General features: G+C 45.2%; 1 protein-coding gene across 13 annotated transcripts in view; it reads left to right on the forward strand.

Moving 5' to 3' along the window:
* BRF1 (BRF1 RNA polymerase III transcription initiation factor subunit) overlaps nt 1–19,820 on the forward strand; it is a 481,847-nt gene that overhangs the window by 235,723 nt on the left and 226,304 nt on the right. For 2 of the 13 annotated variants that reach the window (XM_064159323.1, XM_064159819.1), the window contains 3 exons: nt 3,203–3,254; nt 8,000–8,171; nt 11,811–15,394. The exons of 10 other annotated variants lie outside the window; for them this stretch is intronic. In XM_064159323.1, coding sequence (XP_064015393.1) covers nt 3,203–3,254; nt 8,000–8,171; nt 11,811–11,848 — 262 coding nt within the window. In that variant the 3' untranslated portion in view covers nt 11,849–15,394. Of the gene's footprint in view, nt 1–3,202; nt 3,255–7,999; nt 8,172–11,810; nt 15,395–19,820 lie in introns of those variants that run through there. One more of the 13 variants, XM_064159396.1, reaches the window with a different exon arrangement.

A 19,820-nucleotide genomic window follows, 5' to 3' on the forward strand; every position in this document is an offset into this window, starting at 1 on the left:
TTTTCATAAATGTGCATCTTTTTTAGCTTCATTAAGAGAGCATTTTAATTAAAATGAAACTGGAATGTTTACTCTCTGCTTCCTGTAGCCGTGATTGTTTTCCTCGCTGTCTGAGCACATGTGTAATTTGCTCTAAAAGAAATGTCAGCAGTTTCTGATTACCTTGTGAGTCTTACTCACCAGCTTGATTTTAATTGGAGGGAGGAGAGGGATTTCAGGGTGCTCCAGGGAGGTCTGTCTTTTGGTAGCAGGAGGAAATAGGTGCTATCTTTGGTACGATGTTAATTGCAATAATCACCACTCCTGGTTTCAAATAAAAGCCCTTCATTTCTTACCATTTTGGGCATTTTTTTTTCCAGCTCTGTCAATAAAATACAAGCTGTTTGGTAATTAGCATCCTTCAGCTACCTAAACTTTTGACACTGCTGCATCTGTATGTTTGTAAGCATCTAAACAAGGTGACATGTGGAAAACAGTCATTTACAGCAGCTAGATGGTCTAGGATACAAGGAAGGAATGTTTTACAATGAAGATAGGGTTGCCATAAGAGGTGGTAGATGCCCCATCCCTGGAGATCTTCAATCAGGTTAGACAAGGCTCTGAGCATCTTCAGTTTAAGATGTCCCTGCTCATGGCAGGGGGGTTGGACTAAATGGCCTCTAAAGGTCCCTTCCAACCTAAACCATTTTATAATTTCATGATTCTATGCAAACTTTCCAATTCAGGTTAGATAATGAAGAGGAAGGCCAGGCACACAAGGAGGAGCATGTCCTTGCCTTCCAATGTGTTATTTTTAAGACCAGAAGCCCACTAGGATTTGTAAATAGTAGTTTCTGTGGGTCAAGAACATCGAAGGGCCACTAGGATGCTCAGAGGGCTGGAGCAGCTCTGCTACAAGGACAGACTGAAAGAGTTGGGGCTGTTGAGGCTGGAGAAGAGGAGGCTCCCAGGTGACCTTCTTGTGGCCTTCCAGGATCTGAAGGGGGCCTACAAAAAAGCTGGGCAGAGACTTTTTAGACTATCAGGGAGTGACAGGACTAGGGGAAATGGAGCAAAGCTGGGAGTGGGTAGGTTCAGGCTGGACATGAGGAGGAAGTTGTTGAGCATGAGAGTGGTGAGAGACTGGAATGGGTTGCTCAGGGAGGTGCTTGGGGCCCCGTGGCTGGAGGTGTTTAAGGCCAGGCTGGCTGAGGCTGTGGGCAGCCTGATGTAGGGTAGGGTGTCCCTGCCCATGGCAGGGGGATGTGGAACTAGATGATCCTTGTGGTCCCTTCCAACCCTGAATGATTCTATGATTCTATTTCTTGAATGCTTTTACTAATTAGGAGGTATGATAGGAAGTATCTCTAGCAGAATAATGTATCTTGGATCCTTCAGCGATACAGCTCCTGAAGCACTGTGTGGCTTCTTTTTATTTAGATGTACTGTAAGGAGGAGACACTTTGAACTGCTTTTTCTGTTGAAATAACCTTTGGAGTCTTGCAGAACATTTCATAGAATCATAAAGTCAATCAACCAGGTTGGAAGAGACCTCCAAGATCATCTAATCCAACCTATCACCCAGCTCCATCCAGTCAACCAGACCATGGCACTAAGTGCCTCAGCCAGGCTTTGCTTGAACACCTCCAGGGACGGTGCCTCCACCACCTCCCTGGGCAGCCCATTCCAATGCCAATCACTCTCTCTGGGAAGAACTTCCTCCTAACATCCAGCCTATACTTCCCCTAGCACAACTTGAGACTGTGTCCCCTTGTTCTGTTGCTGGTTGCCTGGGAGAAGAGACCAACCCCCACCTGGCTACATCCTCCCTTCAGCTAGTTGTAGACAGCAATGAGGTCACCAGTTTCTGAACCTTTTTGGAGCTTAGTCAGTCTTGTATTTTATTATTGTCTTCTCCATCCCACATAATGGTCTGAGTCTCCCTTGCTCTGGGTTTGGTCTCCTCCTGGTGATGATTTAGAATAACTAAGTAGGAAAACAACCAGTATCTGTGTGTTAACAGGGAGGAATGAATAACAGAAAAACGAGAGGAAAGATACTGCTTATCAAAGAAGACTGCATCTCTGGAGACATAAATTGGTATTCATTAAGTTGTTTGCCTAGACTTAGTTAAAAGGCATACTTGAAGAGCTGTCTGAGCAATGCTTTAGTAGAAAGCAAGTCATCCTCTTAGTGACTAGATACATCTAGATGAAGAGGAAAGACCAGAAACTACACTAAATGATGGATTGAGAGCAGCTTTCATGGCAGTAAGGCAGCAGGCTATGACATGTTTCTCAGAAGGAACAATATTCAGCACTTAGCTGTGAAGTCTGCCCAGATCTGCAGGTCTTTTATGTATCTGACACAGAATTAAAACAAGTGTTTGTTCAGTTTCTGTCCTTTCTCACTCAAGGTGTGCAGGGTCCTCGTGTTTTTGATGATGAACAAGGGGACACAGCCTCAAGTTGTACTGGGGGATGTGTAGGCTGGGTGTTAGGAGGAAGTTCTTGCCAGATGGAGTGATTGGCATTGGAATGGGCTGCCCAGGGAGGTGGTGGAGTCACCATCCCTGGAGGTGTTCCAGAAAAGCCTGGGTGAGGCACTTAATGCCATGGTCTGGTTGATTGGACAGGGCTGAGTGATAGGTTGAACTGGGTGATCTTGGAGGTCTCTTCCTGGTTGATTCTGTGATCATGATTCTATGATTTATGTAGCTGGGGGGTTAGAATTTGCTGTGATGGTTATGATATCCTGCGTGTATAATCTTACCGGTACCCTACATGTATCAGCAAGTGCAGGAGCAGTTGCAGGGTGTTGCTGGGTAATTCAGAGTGTGACTCAGTTTTGCCATGTCTGTGTTCTTCCAAAAACAAAAAATAGGTTTCCTTTTGACTTTTGTAATATGTGACAAAGCCATCTATTTCCAAAACATTTGGGATGGCCTGAGGCTGCAGTTTGAGATGAGGTTTTGCTACTGTGCTTGTTGCCTGGCTTCCTTTGTTGTTATCCTGAACTGGAGTAGACATTTATGAGGCAACATGTATATTAATTATTGAGGAGTCTGTGGCTCTGTGCTCTTTATCTTACATCTTTGAGAAAGCAGTTGCACAATCTAACACTAGCAATGTCCTTTCACGTTGTGGAGGGTGAATAATCTGTGTCAAGCTCTTGTGCACGGTGTAACTTTTCTGGTGTTCACCATTTCTTCTTTCTTTTGCAGATTAAGACCCTTGATTTCAACACAGCTTGCTAAAAAGGCTGCCACTGAAGAGGTATGTCAAGTCCAGCACTTCTCCTGCTGCAACATGTTGAGTCTGGGGATTCCCACAGAACTCTTTCAGCTCATCTCTGGTTATGTGATAGGTACTGGGCAAAAGTCTGGAGAAGAGGAGGCTCTGAGGTGACCTTCTTGTGGCCTTCCTGTATCTGAAAGAGGCCTACAAAAAAGCTGGGGAGGGACTTTTTAGGCTCTCAGGGAGTGACAGGACTAGGGGGAATGGAGCAAAACTGGAGGTGGGGAGATTCAGGCTGGACTTGAGGAGGAAGTTGTTGAGCATGAGAGTGGTGAGAGGCTGGACTGGGTTGCCCAGGGAGGTGGTTGAGGCCCCATGGCTGGAGGTGTCTAAGGCCAGGCTGGCTGAGGCTGTGGCCACCCTGATCTAGGGTAGAGCGTCCCTGCCCATGGCAAGGGGTTTGGAACTAGATGATCCTTGTGGTCCTTTCCAACCCTGACTGATTCTGTGATTCTAAGATTCTTGTCTCTCTGGTCAAATCAGGAGCTGTAAACACTGCTGTGCTGAAGCTGCCTCATTTCCAACCAAGATTTGGCCTTAGTGATAAAGTTAACACTAGCACAACCTCATAATCCCTGGTAAGAGAGCAAAAGAGAAAACTCTCTGCCAACAGCTTGAGAAGTATATGCCAAACAAATGGATAGGAGGCCTAGGAATGGGCAGAGCTCCTGTCTATTTCACACCACTTGAGCCACTCCCATGGAAAACAAAGATGATGCAAAATATTGCTTCTTTGCAGACAGCACTGACCCAAGGGAAGTGCTGGCCTTCTGTGGAGACCAGTGAGGAAATGCAAAGTGACAGCTTACCCTGTACAGCATGGCTGCCTCTTTGGTTGGTTTGTTTCATTTGAAGATAAAATAGTGCCACAGAAAAGTTAGTACTAGTGAGTGTCCACTGCCAGAAACTCTACTGTGGTGGGTTTGTGCACCTGCATCTTCTGCTGAAGGTGGTTATTTTCAGAGGCACAGGGATAACTGCTTTCTTTCGGTGTTCTTTTCAACTGTACAGAGTAGACAACACTCATTTTACATAGAATCATAGAATCAAGCAGGTTGGAAGAGACCTCCAAGATCATCCAGTCCAACCTAGCACCCAGCCCTAGCCAGTCAACTAGACCATGGCACTAAGTGTCTCATCCAGTATTCTCTTGAACACCTCCAGGGACAGTGACTCCACCACCTCCCTGGGCAGCCCATTCCAATGCCAATCACTCTCTCTGTGAAGAACTTCCTTCTAATATCCAGCCTATACCTTCCCTGGCACAACTTGAGACTGTGTCCCCTTGTTCTGTTGCTGGTTGTCTGGGAGAAGAGCCCAACCCCCAGCTGGCTACAGCCTCCCTTCAGGTGGTTGTAGACAGCTGCAGAAGTACATGCTACAAATCAACTGTCCACTATGTCTGTTCCTAACACAGCAAAGGTGTTTGCCCTTCTTCATCCACCTGTGACATTGACACCCATTTGAAAGTGAAGCAATTACCTTAACAGTAACCAGTTAACAACTGCCCATCCATACAGAAAAAATGTGTGCCCAAACTCTAGTCCAGAACTTGTGGAAATGAATTCAGGAAGTTTCTGTTTAAAGGCATTGTTTGACTGACTTATTTTTAAACTGTCTAAAACCCCATTGATTTTCAGAAACAGTTTGGTATCCTGCCTGGGGAAATACATTTTCACTTCTTATGCTATGCTCATTAGAAAACTCTGCACATTTTTAGAAGTATAGCAGCCTGGAAGTGGACATGATAATTAGAAGAAGGTCACATTTTAATTAGCATGGTGCAATTTTTAAATGTAATGACTCGATGGTAGCTCCTTTATATTCACCCACTTTTTTTTCAGAGCAGATGGATACTTTTGAGCATATAATTTGATATATCTTACACTGCTGATGCATCTCAAACTCTTGTGTCTATTTCTGCTTATACCAAAAACATAAATGGAGAAGAGGAGGCTCAGGGGTGATCTTATTACTGTCTACAACTACCTGAAGGGAGGCTGTAGCCAGGTGGGGGGTGGCCTCTTCTCCCAGGCAACCAGCAATAGAAGAAGGGGACACAGTCTCAAGTTGTGCCAGGGGAGGTGTAGGCTGGATGTTAGGAGGAAGTTGCTGCCAGAGAGAGTGATTGGGATTGGAATGGGCTGCCCAGGGAGGTGGTGGAGGCACCGTCCCTAGAGGTCTTCAAGAAAAGACTGGATAAGGCACCTAGTGCCATGGTCTAGATGACTGGATAGGTCTGAGTGCTAGGTTGGAGTGGATGATCTTGGAGGTCTCTTCCAACCTGGTTGATTCTATGATTCTGTGATTCAATTTGATCACTTCAGAGGCAAAAAAAAAAAAAAAGTGGTAAGAAATGGAAAATAAACTGGAGAGAAGTTCCTCTAAATAATGTGATTAATTTGAGCATTAAAAATGATGAAAACCTGTCTTTGAGTGTTCTAAATACCTAAATACTTGATTTTATATGAAAATTAATGGGTGCCTTTGCCCTGTTAATGAGCTATTGGAGCAAAGCCTTAGGTAACTTTGAAAAATTCAGGCATGTTCTTTAGGTTGACTGTCATGGTATATGACAAGTTCAGAAGCAGCTTTGATGTTTGAATAATTAGACTAGAAACTTTCTGGGACAGGGTTTTTTTTTCTGATGGTGTACTTACCAAGTACCTGGAGTTGTGGAGATTCTGGAAGCTACTGCATCACAAGTATGACAAAGCTGGTGACTGGTCTGAACACAAACCCTGTGAGGAGAGGCTGATGGAGCTGGGGGTGTGCAGCCTGGAGAAGAGGAGGCTCAGGGGTGACCTCATTGCTGTCTACAACTACCTGAAGGGAGGCTGTAGCCAGGTGGGGGTTGGTCTCTTCTGCCAAGCAACCAGCAACAGAACAAGGGGACACAGTCTCAAGTTGTGCCAGGGAAGGTCTAGGCTGGATGTTAGGAGGAAGTTGTTGGCAGAGAGAGTGATTGGCATTGGAATGGGCTGCCCAGGGAGGTGGTGGAGTCGCCGTCCGTGGAGGTGTTGAAGCAAAGCCTGGCTGAGGCACTTAGTGCCATGGTCTGGTTGACTGGATGGAGCTGGGTGCTAGGTTGGCCTGGATGATCTTGGAGGTCTCTTCCAAGATGTTGATTCTATGATTCTAAATACCTTTATAAGTAAATAACAATATTTTACAATGCTGAATCAGAACTTACTGCCAATGGAACTGGAGAAGATGCAGCAATACCTAATTGTGTACTGTAATTTGAAACCTAAAGCACAGTAAGGCTTTTCTTGTGGTAGGCACCAGTGGAGTTTGGGTTTCTTGGTCTGCTTTGGACCGTTCATTGTTAGGAGCAACTCTCCATTGTCATAGAGTCATAGAATCATCATAGAATCAGTCAGATTGGAAGAGACCTCCAAGATCATCCAGTCCAATCTATCATTCAGCTCAATCTCTCATCCAGACCTATCCAATCAACTAGACCATCCAATCAACTGTCCTTCCCAAGGAAGCAGTCACAGTCTTTTCCATCTGCCCCAGACTAGAGATGACTCTCAGTGCTGACAACTGCTGTGTAGTGACAGGCGTTACTAAGTATTCTCTTCTCAAAATTACTACCATGACAAAGTAGCGTTAATGGTCAATGTTTAATGTTCTCCAGGTTGTCATTGATAAGATTTCTTACTGGGCCACAGACTGTAGAGTAAAAACATTAAATAATCCAGGTACAGAACAGAGGTATAAAGTGCCACCTTACAGACCTGGTGGAGGTGAAGCCTCTGTGATGTTTCTTTGCTGGACAGGGGAGATAGATGAAGCCCAAGTTGACTGCATAGGGCTGGGGGATAGGTTGGACTGGATGATCTTGGAGGTCTCTTCCAACCTGGTTGATTCTATGATTCTAAACTGAGCACACCATGAAAGGAGAACTCCAGGGAGAGCAGAACCTGGGCAGTGCTGGGCAGACCACATTCCTGGTTGCTGTCCCATTCCCAGAGCTGTCATTAGAGTATCGAAAACGGCATTAATTTCTCCAAATACATCTCTGTCTCCTTGTGGTGTTGCCCTTCCTTTCCCTCTGTGCTGTGTCCTGCGTAACCTTGCAGCAGCTGGGGAGGTGCATGTACAGAACAAGCCCTGTCAGGGATCCATTCCCATATTAGTATTTGGAGATCATTATTCTGATTGATTTCATAGGCAGTGTTACAGGTGCTGGTGTGTATTAAAAACCTAGAGTTCTGCCATCACACTAAGTGCTGTCTAAAAAGCTCTATTTGCTCCACAGCTCTTTCTGCCTCCAATGAAATGCAACCAGAGATGTCAAAACTAATACTTGTTGGGTTTTTTTTCTGATTGGGAAGGTACATTTTTGCTATCATTAAAGTGTCAGTAACGTTGTTACTGTGCAATAGGCCTGATGTGAGTTGAGCACAATGAGGAAAAGGTTTTAGGGTTTCCCACAGAGCTCTGCTGAGGAACTTTCACACACAGATTTCTGTTTTCCTTGTGGCTTGCAAAAGGGTCCTTTGAATATTTTGGTTACCTGTCTCTGTACTATGTGAGAACTGTGGATGTTTGTGCCTGACTTTCATTTGGGCAACATTTCACTGAGCAGCTTTTGTGTACTCTGGAAGAGTAAGCCTCTAGCACTGGATGTGGGCATCCCTATGTGAAATGTGCTAAATTTTGTACAAATACTGAATGAAGAGAGGGAGTGCTCTACTGTCCTCTTCTCTTTTTAGCAGGTGACCTTGCCAAATGCACAAGCAGAAGCCCCTGACATAGAAAAACCAGCAGCTGTGGTAGTGGAGAGTGGCCCAGTAGCTTATAATCCTGATGAAGAGGTGGAAGAGGAAGAAATAGAAGATGATGATGATCACTGCATGAGTGCCTTGCAGTTGATGGGAGGAAACGGTAAGCTGGGATGTTGTTTAAATTAATCTCTGCTCTTGCTGTGTGATTCATTGGTGCTGGGCTGAGGACAGACAGTGCCCCTCCTTTCCCTGTCCTCCGGCAGCTCATCCTGTGCAGAGCTCTCTCTGCCTTTCCAGCATTGTCCATTGCTGTGGGAGAGCCTGGAGTCACCCTTCTCCAAAACCTGGCCTCTGGCAGCTCATCCTGTGCAGAGCTCTCTCTGCCTTTCCAGCACTGTCCATTGCTGTGGGAGAGCCTGGAGTCACCCTTCTCCAAAACCTGGCCTCTGGCAGCTCATCCTGTGCAGAGCTCTCTCTGCCTTTCCAGCATTGTCCATTGCTGTGGGAGAGCCTGGAGTCACCCTTCTCCAAAACCTGGCCTCTGGCAGCTCATCCTGTGCAGAGCTCTCTCTGCCTTTCCAGCATTGTCCATTGCTGTGGGAGAGCCTGGAGTCACCCTTCTCCAAAACCTGGCCTCCTTAGAGATGCCTGAGAAAACTGCATCTCAAGATTTAGGCTAAGAGAGCTTCTCAAACTGATATCACAGTATCACAGTATCATCAGGGTTGGAAGAGACCTCATAGATCATCAAGTCCAACCCTTTACCACAGAGCTCAAGGCTAGACCATGGCACCAAGTGCCACGTCCAATCCTACCTTGAACAGCCCCAGGGATGGCAACTCCACCACCTCCCTGGGCAGCCCATTCCAGTGTCCAATGACTCTCTCAGTGAAGAACTTTCTCCTCACCTCCAGCCTAAATTTCCCCTGGCGCAGCCTGAGGCTGTGTCCTCTTGTTCTGGTGCTGGCCACCTGGGAGAAGAGAGCAACCTCCTCCTGGCCACAACCACCCCTCAGGTAGTTGTAGACAGCAATAAGGTCACCCCTGAGCCTCCTCTTCTCCAGGCTAACCAATCCCAGCTCCCTCAGCCTCTCCTCATAGGGCTGTGCTCAAGGCCTCTCCCCAGCCTCGTTGCCCTTCTCTGGACACGCTCAAGCATCTCAATGTCCCTTCTAAACTGGGGGGCCCAGAACTGAACACAGTACTCAAGGTGTGGTCTAACCAGTGCAGAGTACAGGGGCAGAATGACCTCCCTGCTCCTGCTGGCCACACCATTCCTGATGCAGGCCAGGATGCCACTGGCTCTCTTGGCCACCTGGGCACACTGCTGGCTCATGTTCAGGTGGGTATTTATCAGCACCCGCAGATCCCTCTCTGTTTGGCTGCTCTCCAGCCACTCTGACCCCAGGCTTTCTCAGAATTAGGTTTATTAAGGTGTGTCTGAGACACTGCAGGATCAATAACCCTTCCATCAGCAGTGCTTGGGGCTCATTGCCTCCCAATTACAGCTTGTCTGCCTCCTCAGCTGGGGCTGCAGTGACATCCACATTGTCCATGAGCCCTAGGGATATGGCTGTCCAGCTCAGAATGAATCACCAAACTCCGTTTCTGGGGAAAGTCATAGAAGGAAAGAGTTCTTCATCAAGCAGAGAAACTACATTGCTAGCATAGGGCATGTATGGCACACAGATATGTGCACATTTATTTGGGTTACCCAGCAAAGCCACTTGTTTAATTAGGTTTCTTTGCTGTCAGGAAAAGGCAGGATCCTCTCCACTGCGGTTTTTCCTAGCTGGACACATCCTTTATTTATTCTTTATTAAAAACTTCCCCCTTGGAAGTTAAGCTTTGAAAAATACACAAAAAATATTTATAAAACATAATTACAAGTTGCAAAAAAAAAATCAGATGGGAATAAATTTCCTACTGAAATGTTATTGACTGCAAAATCCTTTCCAGTATTAATTAAGCTTTCATGGACGATATATATGCATTTCACAAAACTGTCTCTTGCTTTTAAATTGATTTCTCCACTGGAAAATAATCCCTGAACCATAGGAAAAACAGTTTGTTGCCTGCATTTATTATTAGAATAATGTTCCCAAGAAAAGGCACCCGTGGAGGGGAGGGTGAGTCTATGTTTATTAATAAACACCCCACAAAAATAGAATGAAGGTCACTGAGCTTTTCTTTTTTGTAAATGTTGCTATTTTTAAACCATTCTGAGAACATTCCACTACTCCCTGTCAGGATGACAGCTGAAAAACCAGGGTTAAGGAAAAAAAAAACAACAAAGAAAAGAAAAGGAGCATTCCCAGAATTCAGACACAGGTGTGTGCAGAGCTGCTCAGCAGGACAAATAACCATAGAATCAACCAGGTTGGAAGAGATGCCCAAGATCATCCAGGCCAACCTAGCACCCAGCCCTAGACAATCAACTAGACCATGGCACTGAGTGCCTCAGCCAGGCTTTGTTTCAACACCTCCAGGAACAGCAACTCCACCACCTCCCCTAGCAGCCCATTCCAATGCCAATCACTCTCTCTGACGACAACTTCCTCCTAACATCCAGCCTATACTTCCCTGGCACAACTTGAGACTGTGTCCCCTTGTTCTGTTGCTGCTTGCCTGGCAGAAGAGACCAACCCCCACCTGGCTACAGCCTCCCTTCGGGTAGTTGTAGACAGCAATGAGGTCAGCCCTGAGCCTCCTCTTCTCCAGGCTGCACACCACACCCCCAGCTCCCTCAGCCTCTCCTCACAGGGCTGTGCTCCAGGCCTCTCACCAGCTTTGTTGCTGCTCTCTGGGCACATTCCAGCATCTCAACATCTCTCCTGAATCAAGGAGCCCAGAACTGGACACAGTTTTAGACCTGTTTGCCTGGATTAACTACTAGAATCACAGATGCTGGACTTCATCCATTCTTCACAAGCTATTATAGATTACACTTAATTCTTCTTCCAAGCATTTGGTTGCCTGCTGGGTGAAATGCTGGCACTGTATTGAATTTGGAACATAATGGATAACTTCCCTGAATGCTCATATGTAATAGTTATCTGTAGATTTGTCTGCACAACAGAAAATATGTTTTGGTGCATTCAGAAGCACACAGAAGAGAAATTGGTGCATTAGAAGCCTGCAGACCTGCCTTCTGACACACACATTGAACCTTCTTTGTACTTCACATTGTTTAAGAAAACTAAACTGGATTCAAAAATCTGGGGAAAATTGTAAGTTGTTCCTTTATGAGTAAGTAGATACAGGAGATCTGAGCCAGATGAGCTGGTCAGGATTCATGGCATGACTCCTTTGATGTTGGTGGGAAGTCTGAGCTATCTCTGAACCCTTGCAGTTTCAGCTTATAAATCCATTAATAATATAAACAAGCATTTTTTTTCTTGGTAGCTATGTCTAGTGAGAGCTGTGCCTACTTGTAAATGTGTGCTGCTGCTTATCAGCCACCATGTTCCAAATTACTTGTGACAATCAAGCTTGATCACCCTAGCCTCTAAATTAAAGCAAGTATTTCACTTTTCCATGTGCTAGGTATGAGGCTCCAGTGACAAGTGAGAAGAGATATTGCTCACAGATAATTTTATTTCATTGAGGAAAGTGCATGCAAGAACTTTTTATTTAGCCCTGGGAAAATAGATGAGTTTTGAAAATGCTTGCTTAAGGCAAAACTTACCACCTAGTTACACAGCAGGAAAACAACCTCGAAGCAGCAATACTTTCGTTGTATCTTCTATCTGCCTGGGATATTTGGATTCTTATGTGCCTTTGTCTTTGTGTGTTTCAGATTATGGCTGTGATATGGATGAAGATGATGGCTATTAGTTACATCTACTTCCAAAGGGCGTGTGCTGTGTCTTACTCCCAGCAAATCTTCAGTCTTCAAACTGTGTAAATAGTGACAGCAGCTGTCTGTGGTCAGCAAATGTAATTGAACAATCCTTACTTTTGTAAAGTGTATCTTAGTTTGGCATTGACTCTGGTCAGTTTACATTGACCCATAACCCAGCAATAAAGTATAGGTTTGTACTTGAATTATTTTTTTTGGTGGGTAATAGTTGGAGGATTAAATTAATGGGAGCAATGTTTCCAGAGAACAAAAGAGAAGAGGTAAAATAGACTATGTATAAAGCATGTGCGGCTGAAAGCAACACATCTCTTATTTATGTGACTCTGCTTTTAGGCATGCTGTTGAAAGGGAGTGGATTGAAGGACAGATAGGAGGACAGGTAAAAAGGAGAAGCATGCCAGGTGATTATTTGAATACAGTGGCATTAGTTGTTTCTTACTGCTGCAACTGAAAGAAAGAGACATTTCCAACCTGTGTTGTAAACGTGACCCTGTTATTGTATACAAGCTTCCTTTCCCAAGCCTATCAAAAATAAATGACAAGTTCTATATTTGCAGGGCAGTATCAGTTTCTCTGGAGTGAAGTAAATACTTCTTTATACTGATCAATTCATAGAGTTCTTAAAAGAACCAACAGTAGAAGGTAATGGTGGCACTGAAGAATCGTTGTCTGTTTTAAGTCTCATGTGGTTTATATGGAAGCAGAGAGAAGACCTGAGTGAGGCAGAAAGTGTGGAGTGCAATCAGGCAATGGTGCTGTGCTCAGGTGCCTTTGCTGACTGTCCCTAGGAACAACCAGGGTTTGTTGTGGCTGGTATTGCTGCAGGAGAAGTCACTCTGGACATGTCTGTGGAGCTGCCCTTGCCTGATTGGGTTAGAGAGCTTCTCCTTAGAGCTGCCTGTCTCTCAAACCAACTCAAACCAAGACAAAGCTGAGCTTTTCAATAAATAAGCTAGCATCTGCTTTGGTTGAATTTCATGTAATTTAACATTCTGTGGGTAAAGGTCACTGTGCAGTTGTCTGACTTTCAAGGTTCAAAATCCTACCCTTGGACAGTCACTACTATGTGACTAATGCTGAAGTTCCAGCCCTGTGCACCCTAAAATGTCAGCAGGCAAGTCCCCCTCTTCCAGACACATCAGTGGTGACAGTGCTGTGAGAGTAGGGCCAAGGATGGAGCCCTATTGACACATCCCACCTGTTGCCTCTGACTTGCCTTTCCCTGGCTTTGCCGAGTCGAAGGCTCTTGGCTCGGTGGGAAACGCACTGCTCTCTGGATTGTGCTGTAGCTGACTGTAGCTGCAGGACCCAAGATATTTTCTTCTCTCTCCCTTGTCTAGTGACAACGGTGGAAACTGCAGTGCTGCAAGGCTTGTCTTACACCAGGGAAAGATGGGTTTTTGTCTTAGCACTGTGGTTTCTGTTAAGCTGTCTCTCCTGGTCAGCCCATCCTTCCTACCCTGTTTGATAAGCGTTCATCTCTAAAGCACCATCCATCCTCCTGCTGCGGAGGATGGTTGGTGGCAAGAAAAGAAGCTTCCTTGGGAAGCTCTCTAACTACTGCTAGCCAGAGTGATGATGATGATGATGATGATGCTTGTATCTGTGTTCATTGCCAAAGTGGGGAAGGGCCATAGGACTTTTCATGCTTCTTCTGTCCCTCTCAGTAGTGTGCATAAGAGGGATCATGTAAGTAGAACAAGAGCAAGTGCTTTTTTTAGGAGCAGGCACAATGTTACTTGACTGGTAAAGGTAGTTTGTTAGGTGGGCTCTATCTGCTAGATATTTTTTAGCCCTGAATTGGAGTATTTCTGCAATGACTTCTTAAAAGCAAGATGTGGTAACAAAAAAGATGTAGAGAGGCTAATGGGAAGAAGAGCTTTTCTAAACCAGTTTACAGTTACTTAGTTTGCAGCACTTCAGTGGGGAAAAAAAAGAGAATTCCATAGAATCCCTAGGGGAAAAGCTGGCATTTTCACCAAAAAAATAGAGATTTTTTTTCCTGATAATTTATAAATACTGCACAAAAAAATTATCTTGAGGGTATAAGCCTTTCTACCTCTCTTTTATCTGCACCATAATTTAAAAGGGATGCTGTAAACAGACCATTATTTTTAAAGTCTTTTGTTTTATTGACGTTGATGCTCTGCAAGCCTTTGAGGCAAGCTGAGTTGGGTTTGAATTCGACTGCCAATAGCACTATGCCAGATACCCGTACTCTCGGTGTCTTCTCAAAGCTTGGGGTTTGTTCCAAGGCCCACATTATTCTCTATGCAGGAAATAAACATGCATAAATAAACATGTGTGTGACTCATGTAGGTCGAGCGCTTTGTTGGCTCTTAAGGAAACCGCTAAGATGAATTCTTTATCGCTAAGAGTCTCTCCTCCAATATTCCCTGTAGGTTTTCGTTGGTTTGTTCCTCCAAAGGATGCCAAAGCTGCTGCCAGTGTAGTGATGCTATGTGCAGGAGCTGAGAGTCTGCTCTAATAACTGCTGCTGGTACATTTGAATTTCAGTAACACGCTGCGTTTCTGAGAACATTTGTTTCCTGCGCTGGAAGGAGAGGATTTTGTGTTTTTGAATGCTCTCATGTGACTTGCTTAAGAAAGGCTATTGGATAGTCTGCTAGAAGGACACTTGAAGAGCAGGAAAGTAAAAAAGCCCTGTCTCAGTATTGCTGGTGAGGTTAATGGCATGGTTTCTGTACAGGAATCCTAGAGGGAAAGCCAGGGTCTGGGATACTCTGAGCGTTGTAGGGCTTCTGAAGCTGTAGTGGTTGTGTACGTTTTTAATTTATTGGTGACTTACTGGGGTTTTTTATAATCTGCATTCCTCCTTGATTTAACTAAGCTCAGGAAATGTAAACAGATTAGAACATGCTAGTTTCTGGGGTGTTTTTAATAGGTAGTCATGAAAATGTAAAAAGATTAACACTGCATTAACTCTGTTTACTACTGTTGACGTATCTGGACAATTATGTTGTATGTAAGTGAGCCTAAATTCAGTTGGAGTAATTTGGATCTTGCTTTTCTCAGGATTCTGATTGTAATAAAGGGAGCTTACAAGGCTTCCACATTTGTTTTCTTAGATCTTATTTGAACCCACACAAGCTGTACATTGTTGGTTTTGTTGCATAAAGCATGTCTTCTGCTGCAAGTCACTTTGCTTGACAAGCAAAACCCTACAGCTGTTGCATCCAGCTTGTCTGCCATGCAGCCTTTTAACACTCTTGTACCGTGGGAGTGAAAAAGTCAGAAAGAAGGAAAATAATGGGATTCTTCACTGTGCTGAGTACATTTTCAGTGTCTTAATCATCTCTGACATTACTTTAAAATCACTGTGTTCAGTACAGCAACTTGGAAATGGTGCCAGGCAGCCTTGTCTTGAGGGTTACATGTGTTCCTTGGAAAAGTTCTTGCCATCCTGATTGCTTGTTTATGTTCACTGGATTGCATTGAAACTCCAGTCACAGATCTGTACAGTTAATGTAGAGTTTGCCTAATAAATGTTCTGTTTCTCATTTTTGTGTTGAGTCCTTGCATTTGATTCAGTTAATGCCATGGAAATGAAACCTGTTTGGTGAAAGCATCGTCCTTATGCAACCACAATGTGAGCCATGGTAAGCTTTTCTACTCATTTGCTGTAAGTAGAAAGTAAACTCCTTGCATAACCCATCTTTTATGATGCTGTCCAGCTCCTTTCTGATTCTTTGTCTTAATCATAGAATCAACCAGATTGGAAGAGACCTCCAAGATCATCCAGTCCAACCTAGCACCCAGCCCTAGCCAATCAACTAGACCATGGCACTAAGTGCCTCATGCAGTTTGTTTTTTTTTAACACCTCCAGGGACAGCAACTCCACCACCTCCCTGAGCAGACCATTTTAATAGCAAATCACTCTCTCTGGCAACAACGTCCTCCTAACATCCAGCCTGTACCTACCCCGGCACAACTTGAGACTGTCCCCCCTTGTTCTGTTGCTAGGTGCCTGGCAGAAGAGACCAACTCCCACCTGGCTACAGCCTCCCTTCAGGTAGTTGTAGACAGCAATGAGGTCACCCCTGAGCCTCCTCTTCTCCAGCCTAAACACCCCCAGCTCCCTCAGCCTCTCTTCACAGGGCTGTGTTCCAGGCCCCTCACCAGCTTTGTCACCCTTCTCTGGGCATGTTCCAGTACCTCAACATCTCTCTTGAATTGAGGAGCCCAGAACTGGACACAGCACTCAAGGTGTGGCCTGACCAGTGCTGAGTACAGGGGAAGAATAACCTCCCTTGTCCTACTGGCCACACTGCTCCTGATCCAGGCCAGGATGCCATTGGCTCTCTTGGCCACCTGGGCACACTGCTGGCTCATCTTCAGCTACTCTCTACCAGTACCCCCAGGTCCCTTTCTTCCTGGCTGCTCTCAGCCACTCTGTCCCCAGCCTGTAGTGCTGCTTGGGGTTGTTGTGGCCAAAGTGCAGAACCCTGCACTGGGTCTTGTTAAATCTCATCCCATTGGCCTCTGCCCACCCATCCAGCTTGTCCAGGTCCCTCTGCAGGGCTCTCCTACCCTCCAACAGATCCACACCTGCTCCTAGCTTGGTGTCATCTGCAAACTTACTGATACTGGACTCAATCTCGTGGTCCAGATCATCAGTAAAGATATTGAACAGGGCTGCCCAGGGAGGTGGTGGAGTCTTTCTCCCTGATGGTGTTCAAAAAAAGACTTGATGGGGCACTTAGTGCCGTGGTCTAGTTGATTAAACAGGGCTGGGTGATAGGTTGGACTGGGTGATCTTGGAGGTCTCTTCCAACCTGATTGATTTTATGATATTACTCAGTATGTGGCAGTGGTCTTGGTGAGTGAGGGTTGTTTGGTGAAAGAGGTTAAGCACATGAGAAAAGAGGTTGGCAAGTTCCTTCGTCATCACTGTTTTTATCTTCTGGGTCTGTTGTGCATTTTCATGGCAGTGCAAGAAGCACATGAAAATGCAAAATGCAATTCCTGCCTTGCCAGGTGACTCCAGGAGCACAGGATTTTATACCTTCTAGTATGAATGCTGTGTTTGTTCTTGTATGGATTGGCATTGATTGGCATTATGCTAGACCCTGACCTGGCATTGTGTTACCCATTTCTATTGGCAAATCGCAACAAGAGCACTTTCTTACACAGCAATGAAAAGAAACAGCACCAACACTGTTTACAGTAGTTTTTCTTTCAGTGCACTTCTGTGGGAAACTTAGAAAGTATTTATAAGCTGAGGCTAGACTAAGAGGGACAAAAGTTACATCTTGGCAGCAGCAAAAGTTGGGCAGTGTTGTCCATTTTCCACACAAGAATTCCAGACTCCTCCTGTTTCATTGCACATCCTACACTATTTTCATCATTTGTAGACTGAGCAGTCCATGGAGGATATTAACAGAGGTAGGAGACCTGGCCAGGTAAGGAAGAGGAGATTGTAAGGTGTCTTTGTTATGCTTGAGTAAAAACAGAGTTTAGAGTGTTTTTTAAGGTCTGTAGTTTGATGTTAAGGAAAAAAACCAAGCTGCATTAAGATTAAGGAATATTACTTTGCAGTGGTGTGTGTTGGACTGTGCAGCAGGCAGTGAGCATAGGAAAGGACCAAGGATACTATTCACATTTCTGGAAACTCAACTGAGCTCACAGCTGTGCTTGAAATGGTAGATTTTGGGCATACTGCTGTTTCTGACATGTCTCTTCTTTTTATCAGGTTGAGAAGTGATTTCTGCCTGCACTCATGAGATGCCATCTGCTCCTGTGCTGGTTCATGGGTGGCAGTGTTCTCCACCCATGGGCAGGTGGATAGGTTTCTGGCTTGGTGCAGAGGTTTCCTGCCCTCCATCCATAGCTGTTATTTTTTCCTAAAGAAGAATCTGTGAGGTTTGTGGAGGAGAAAAAACACCCAACAAACCCCATACTCATTTTTCAACTCTGATGTTTTATAACCCTGACAAAAACCAGGCCAAAGTGCTGGTTGCACAGCTCCAGCTGGTCTTGTGTAGCACCTTACTGCAGAGCAGTTGCACAAGTGGGAGGAAGCATTCATGGCTGGTGCAGCCATCCATGCTGAAATGGTTTAGCAGTTAGTGTGACTGGCAAGCGTTCTTTGATTCCTGGCTTCCTTTTTGATGAGGATCTCCTAAGTCTGCCATTACTGCAGAGATGCTAATTGTGGTCCTCATTAAGTACCTTTGAGCATATATGGGTTTTGGACAAACATTTTTGATTTGAAGTCCCCTGAGAAGAGCATGATCTGTGCCCTAAGCAGATGCGTGTTGGCTGTGAGGGATCTCAAGTTCCTAAAAATGCAACCAGCTAATAGGAAGATGATGTGAAAATATCTATGACAGCTATTCACAGTTGCTGTAAATTGGTGCAGTTCCTGTGACTTCGCATCAAGCAGTAAGAGCTTTGCTCTTTTACATCAGTTGTGGGGTCTGTGCCATTAGCAACAGTCTCCAGAGGTGTTAGCAGTAGTGAAGGAAAGGGAGAAAAGTGCTCTGGGGTGACAACAGTTTGTGATATTGTAGAACCATGCCCAAAGCCACTTCTTACTCTGTCAAACACAGCTTGCTGCCTTGCCTAATTAACCAGCACAGCGGAGTTACCTAGTCTGCTGCTTTCAAAACATATGAAGAGGGAGCTTGAGCAGTGACAACACCTCTAGTGCAAATTGTAGAATCAACCAGGGTGGAAGAGACCTCCAAGATCATCCAGTCCAACCTATCAAACAGCCCTGTCCAGTCAACCAGACCATGGCACTAAGTGCCTCAGCCAAGCTTTTCTTCAACACCTCCAGGGATGGTGACTCCACCGCCTCCCTGGGCAGCCCATTCCAATGCCAATCACTCTCTCTGCCACCAACTTCCTCCTAACATCCAGCCTAGATCTCCCCTGGCACAACTTGAGATTGTGTCCTCTTGTTTTGTTGCTGGTTGCCTGGCAAAATAGCCCAACCCCCACCTGGCTACAACCTCCCTTCAGGGAGTTGTAGACAGCAATGAGGTCACCCCTGAGCCTCCTCTTCTCCAAGCTAAACACCCCCAGCTCCCTCAGCCTCTCCTCACAGGGCTGTGCTCCAGGCCCCTCACCAGCTTTGTCACCCTTCCCTGGACACGTTCCAGCACCTCAACATCTCTCTTGAATTGAGAGGCCCAGAACTGGACACAGTACAGTACTCAAGGTGTGGCCTGACTGGTGAGTACAGGGGAAGAATAACCTCCCGTGTCCTACCGGCAACACTGTTCCTGCTGTAGTGCATCCCTCTTCAGCTCTGCATGGGGATGGCTGTGACTGGCAACACTTTCTCTCTCTAGGTGGTCCTGGACTACTCTGAAATGGATCTGCTGTAATTGAATAATGGTTCTCCAGAACTGTATCTCGGTATCTGCTTTGATTCCTGCCGTACTCTGAGAGCTCACCAAAGGAGTAGCTGCACAATGCAAGTAAGATTTGTGAGTTGACACAAGGTAAAATATAGCTAAAGCAAATTATTCAAAATGCTGATCACTGTATCCAAGCAAACTCTTAGACAAGGCCGCTGGGAAATTGTTTGGTGCTGCTGCATTAAATCAGTGAGACCTACTGTAAGCTCTGAGGTCTCTCAACAGCAAATCAGCGCGATGTGAATCATAGTGTTTTCTCTCTGCACCATCAGGCAGAGTGAGGAAGAGTCTGAGTGGATTTTACTGCCTGTGGGATCTTTCATTTTGCTGATCATCTCTGTATATTTTATCTCGGTTCAGAGGAGCTGGTGGTGCTGTGTTAATAAACTCCATCTAAACTACTTTTGGCCAGTTGTGCTAGTTTGAAGCAGAGTAGAATGTTTTGGTGAGAAAAACTAGATCATAGGCTGTGAAAGGAAAACAGTGGTGATGTCTACTCCCCCCAGAGTCTTGCTGAAGAAGGAAAACATTAGATAACACTCTCACCATTTTGTGGCA

The sequence above is a fragment of the Pogoniulus pusillus genome, chromosome 1 (genome assembly GCF_015220805.1).
Source record: "Pogoniulus pusillus isolate bPogPus1 chromosome 1, bPogPus1.pri, whole genome shotgun sequence".
Taxonomy (NCBI): domain Eukaryota; kingdom Metazoa; phylum Chordata; class Aves; order Piciformes; family Lybiidae; genus Pogoniulus; species Pogoniulus pusillus.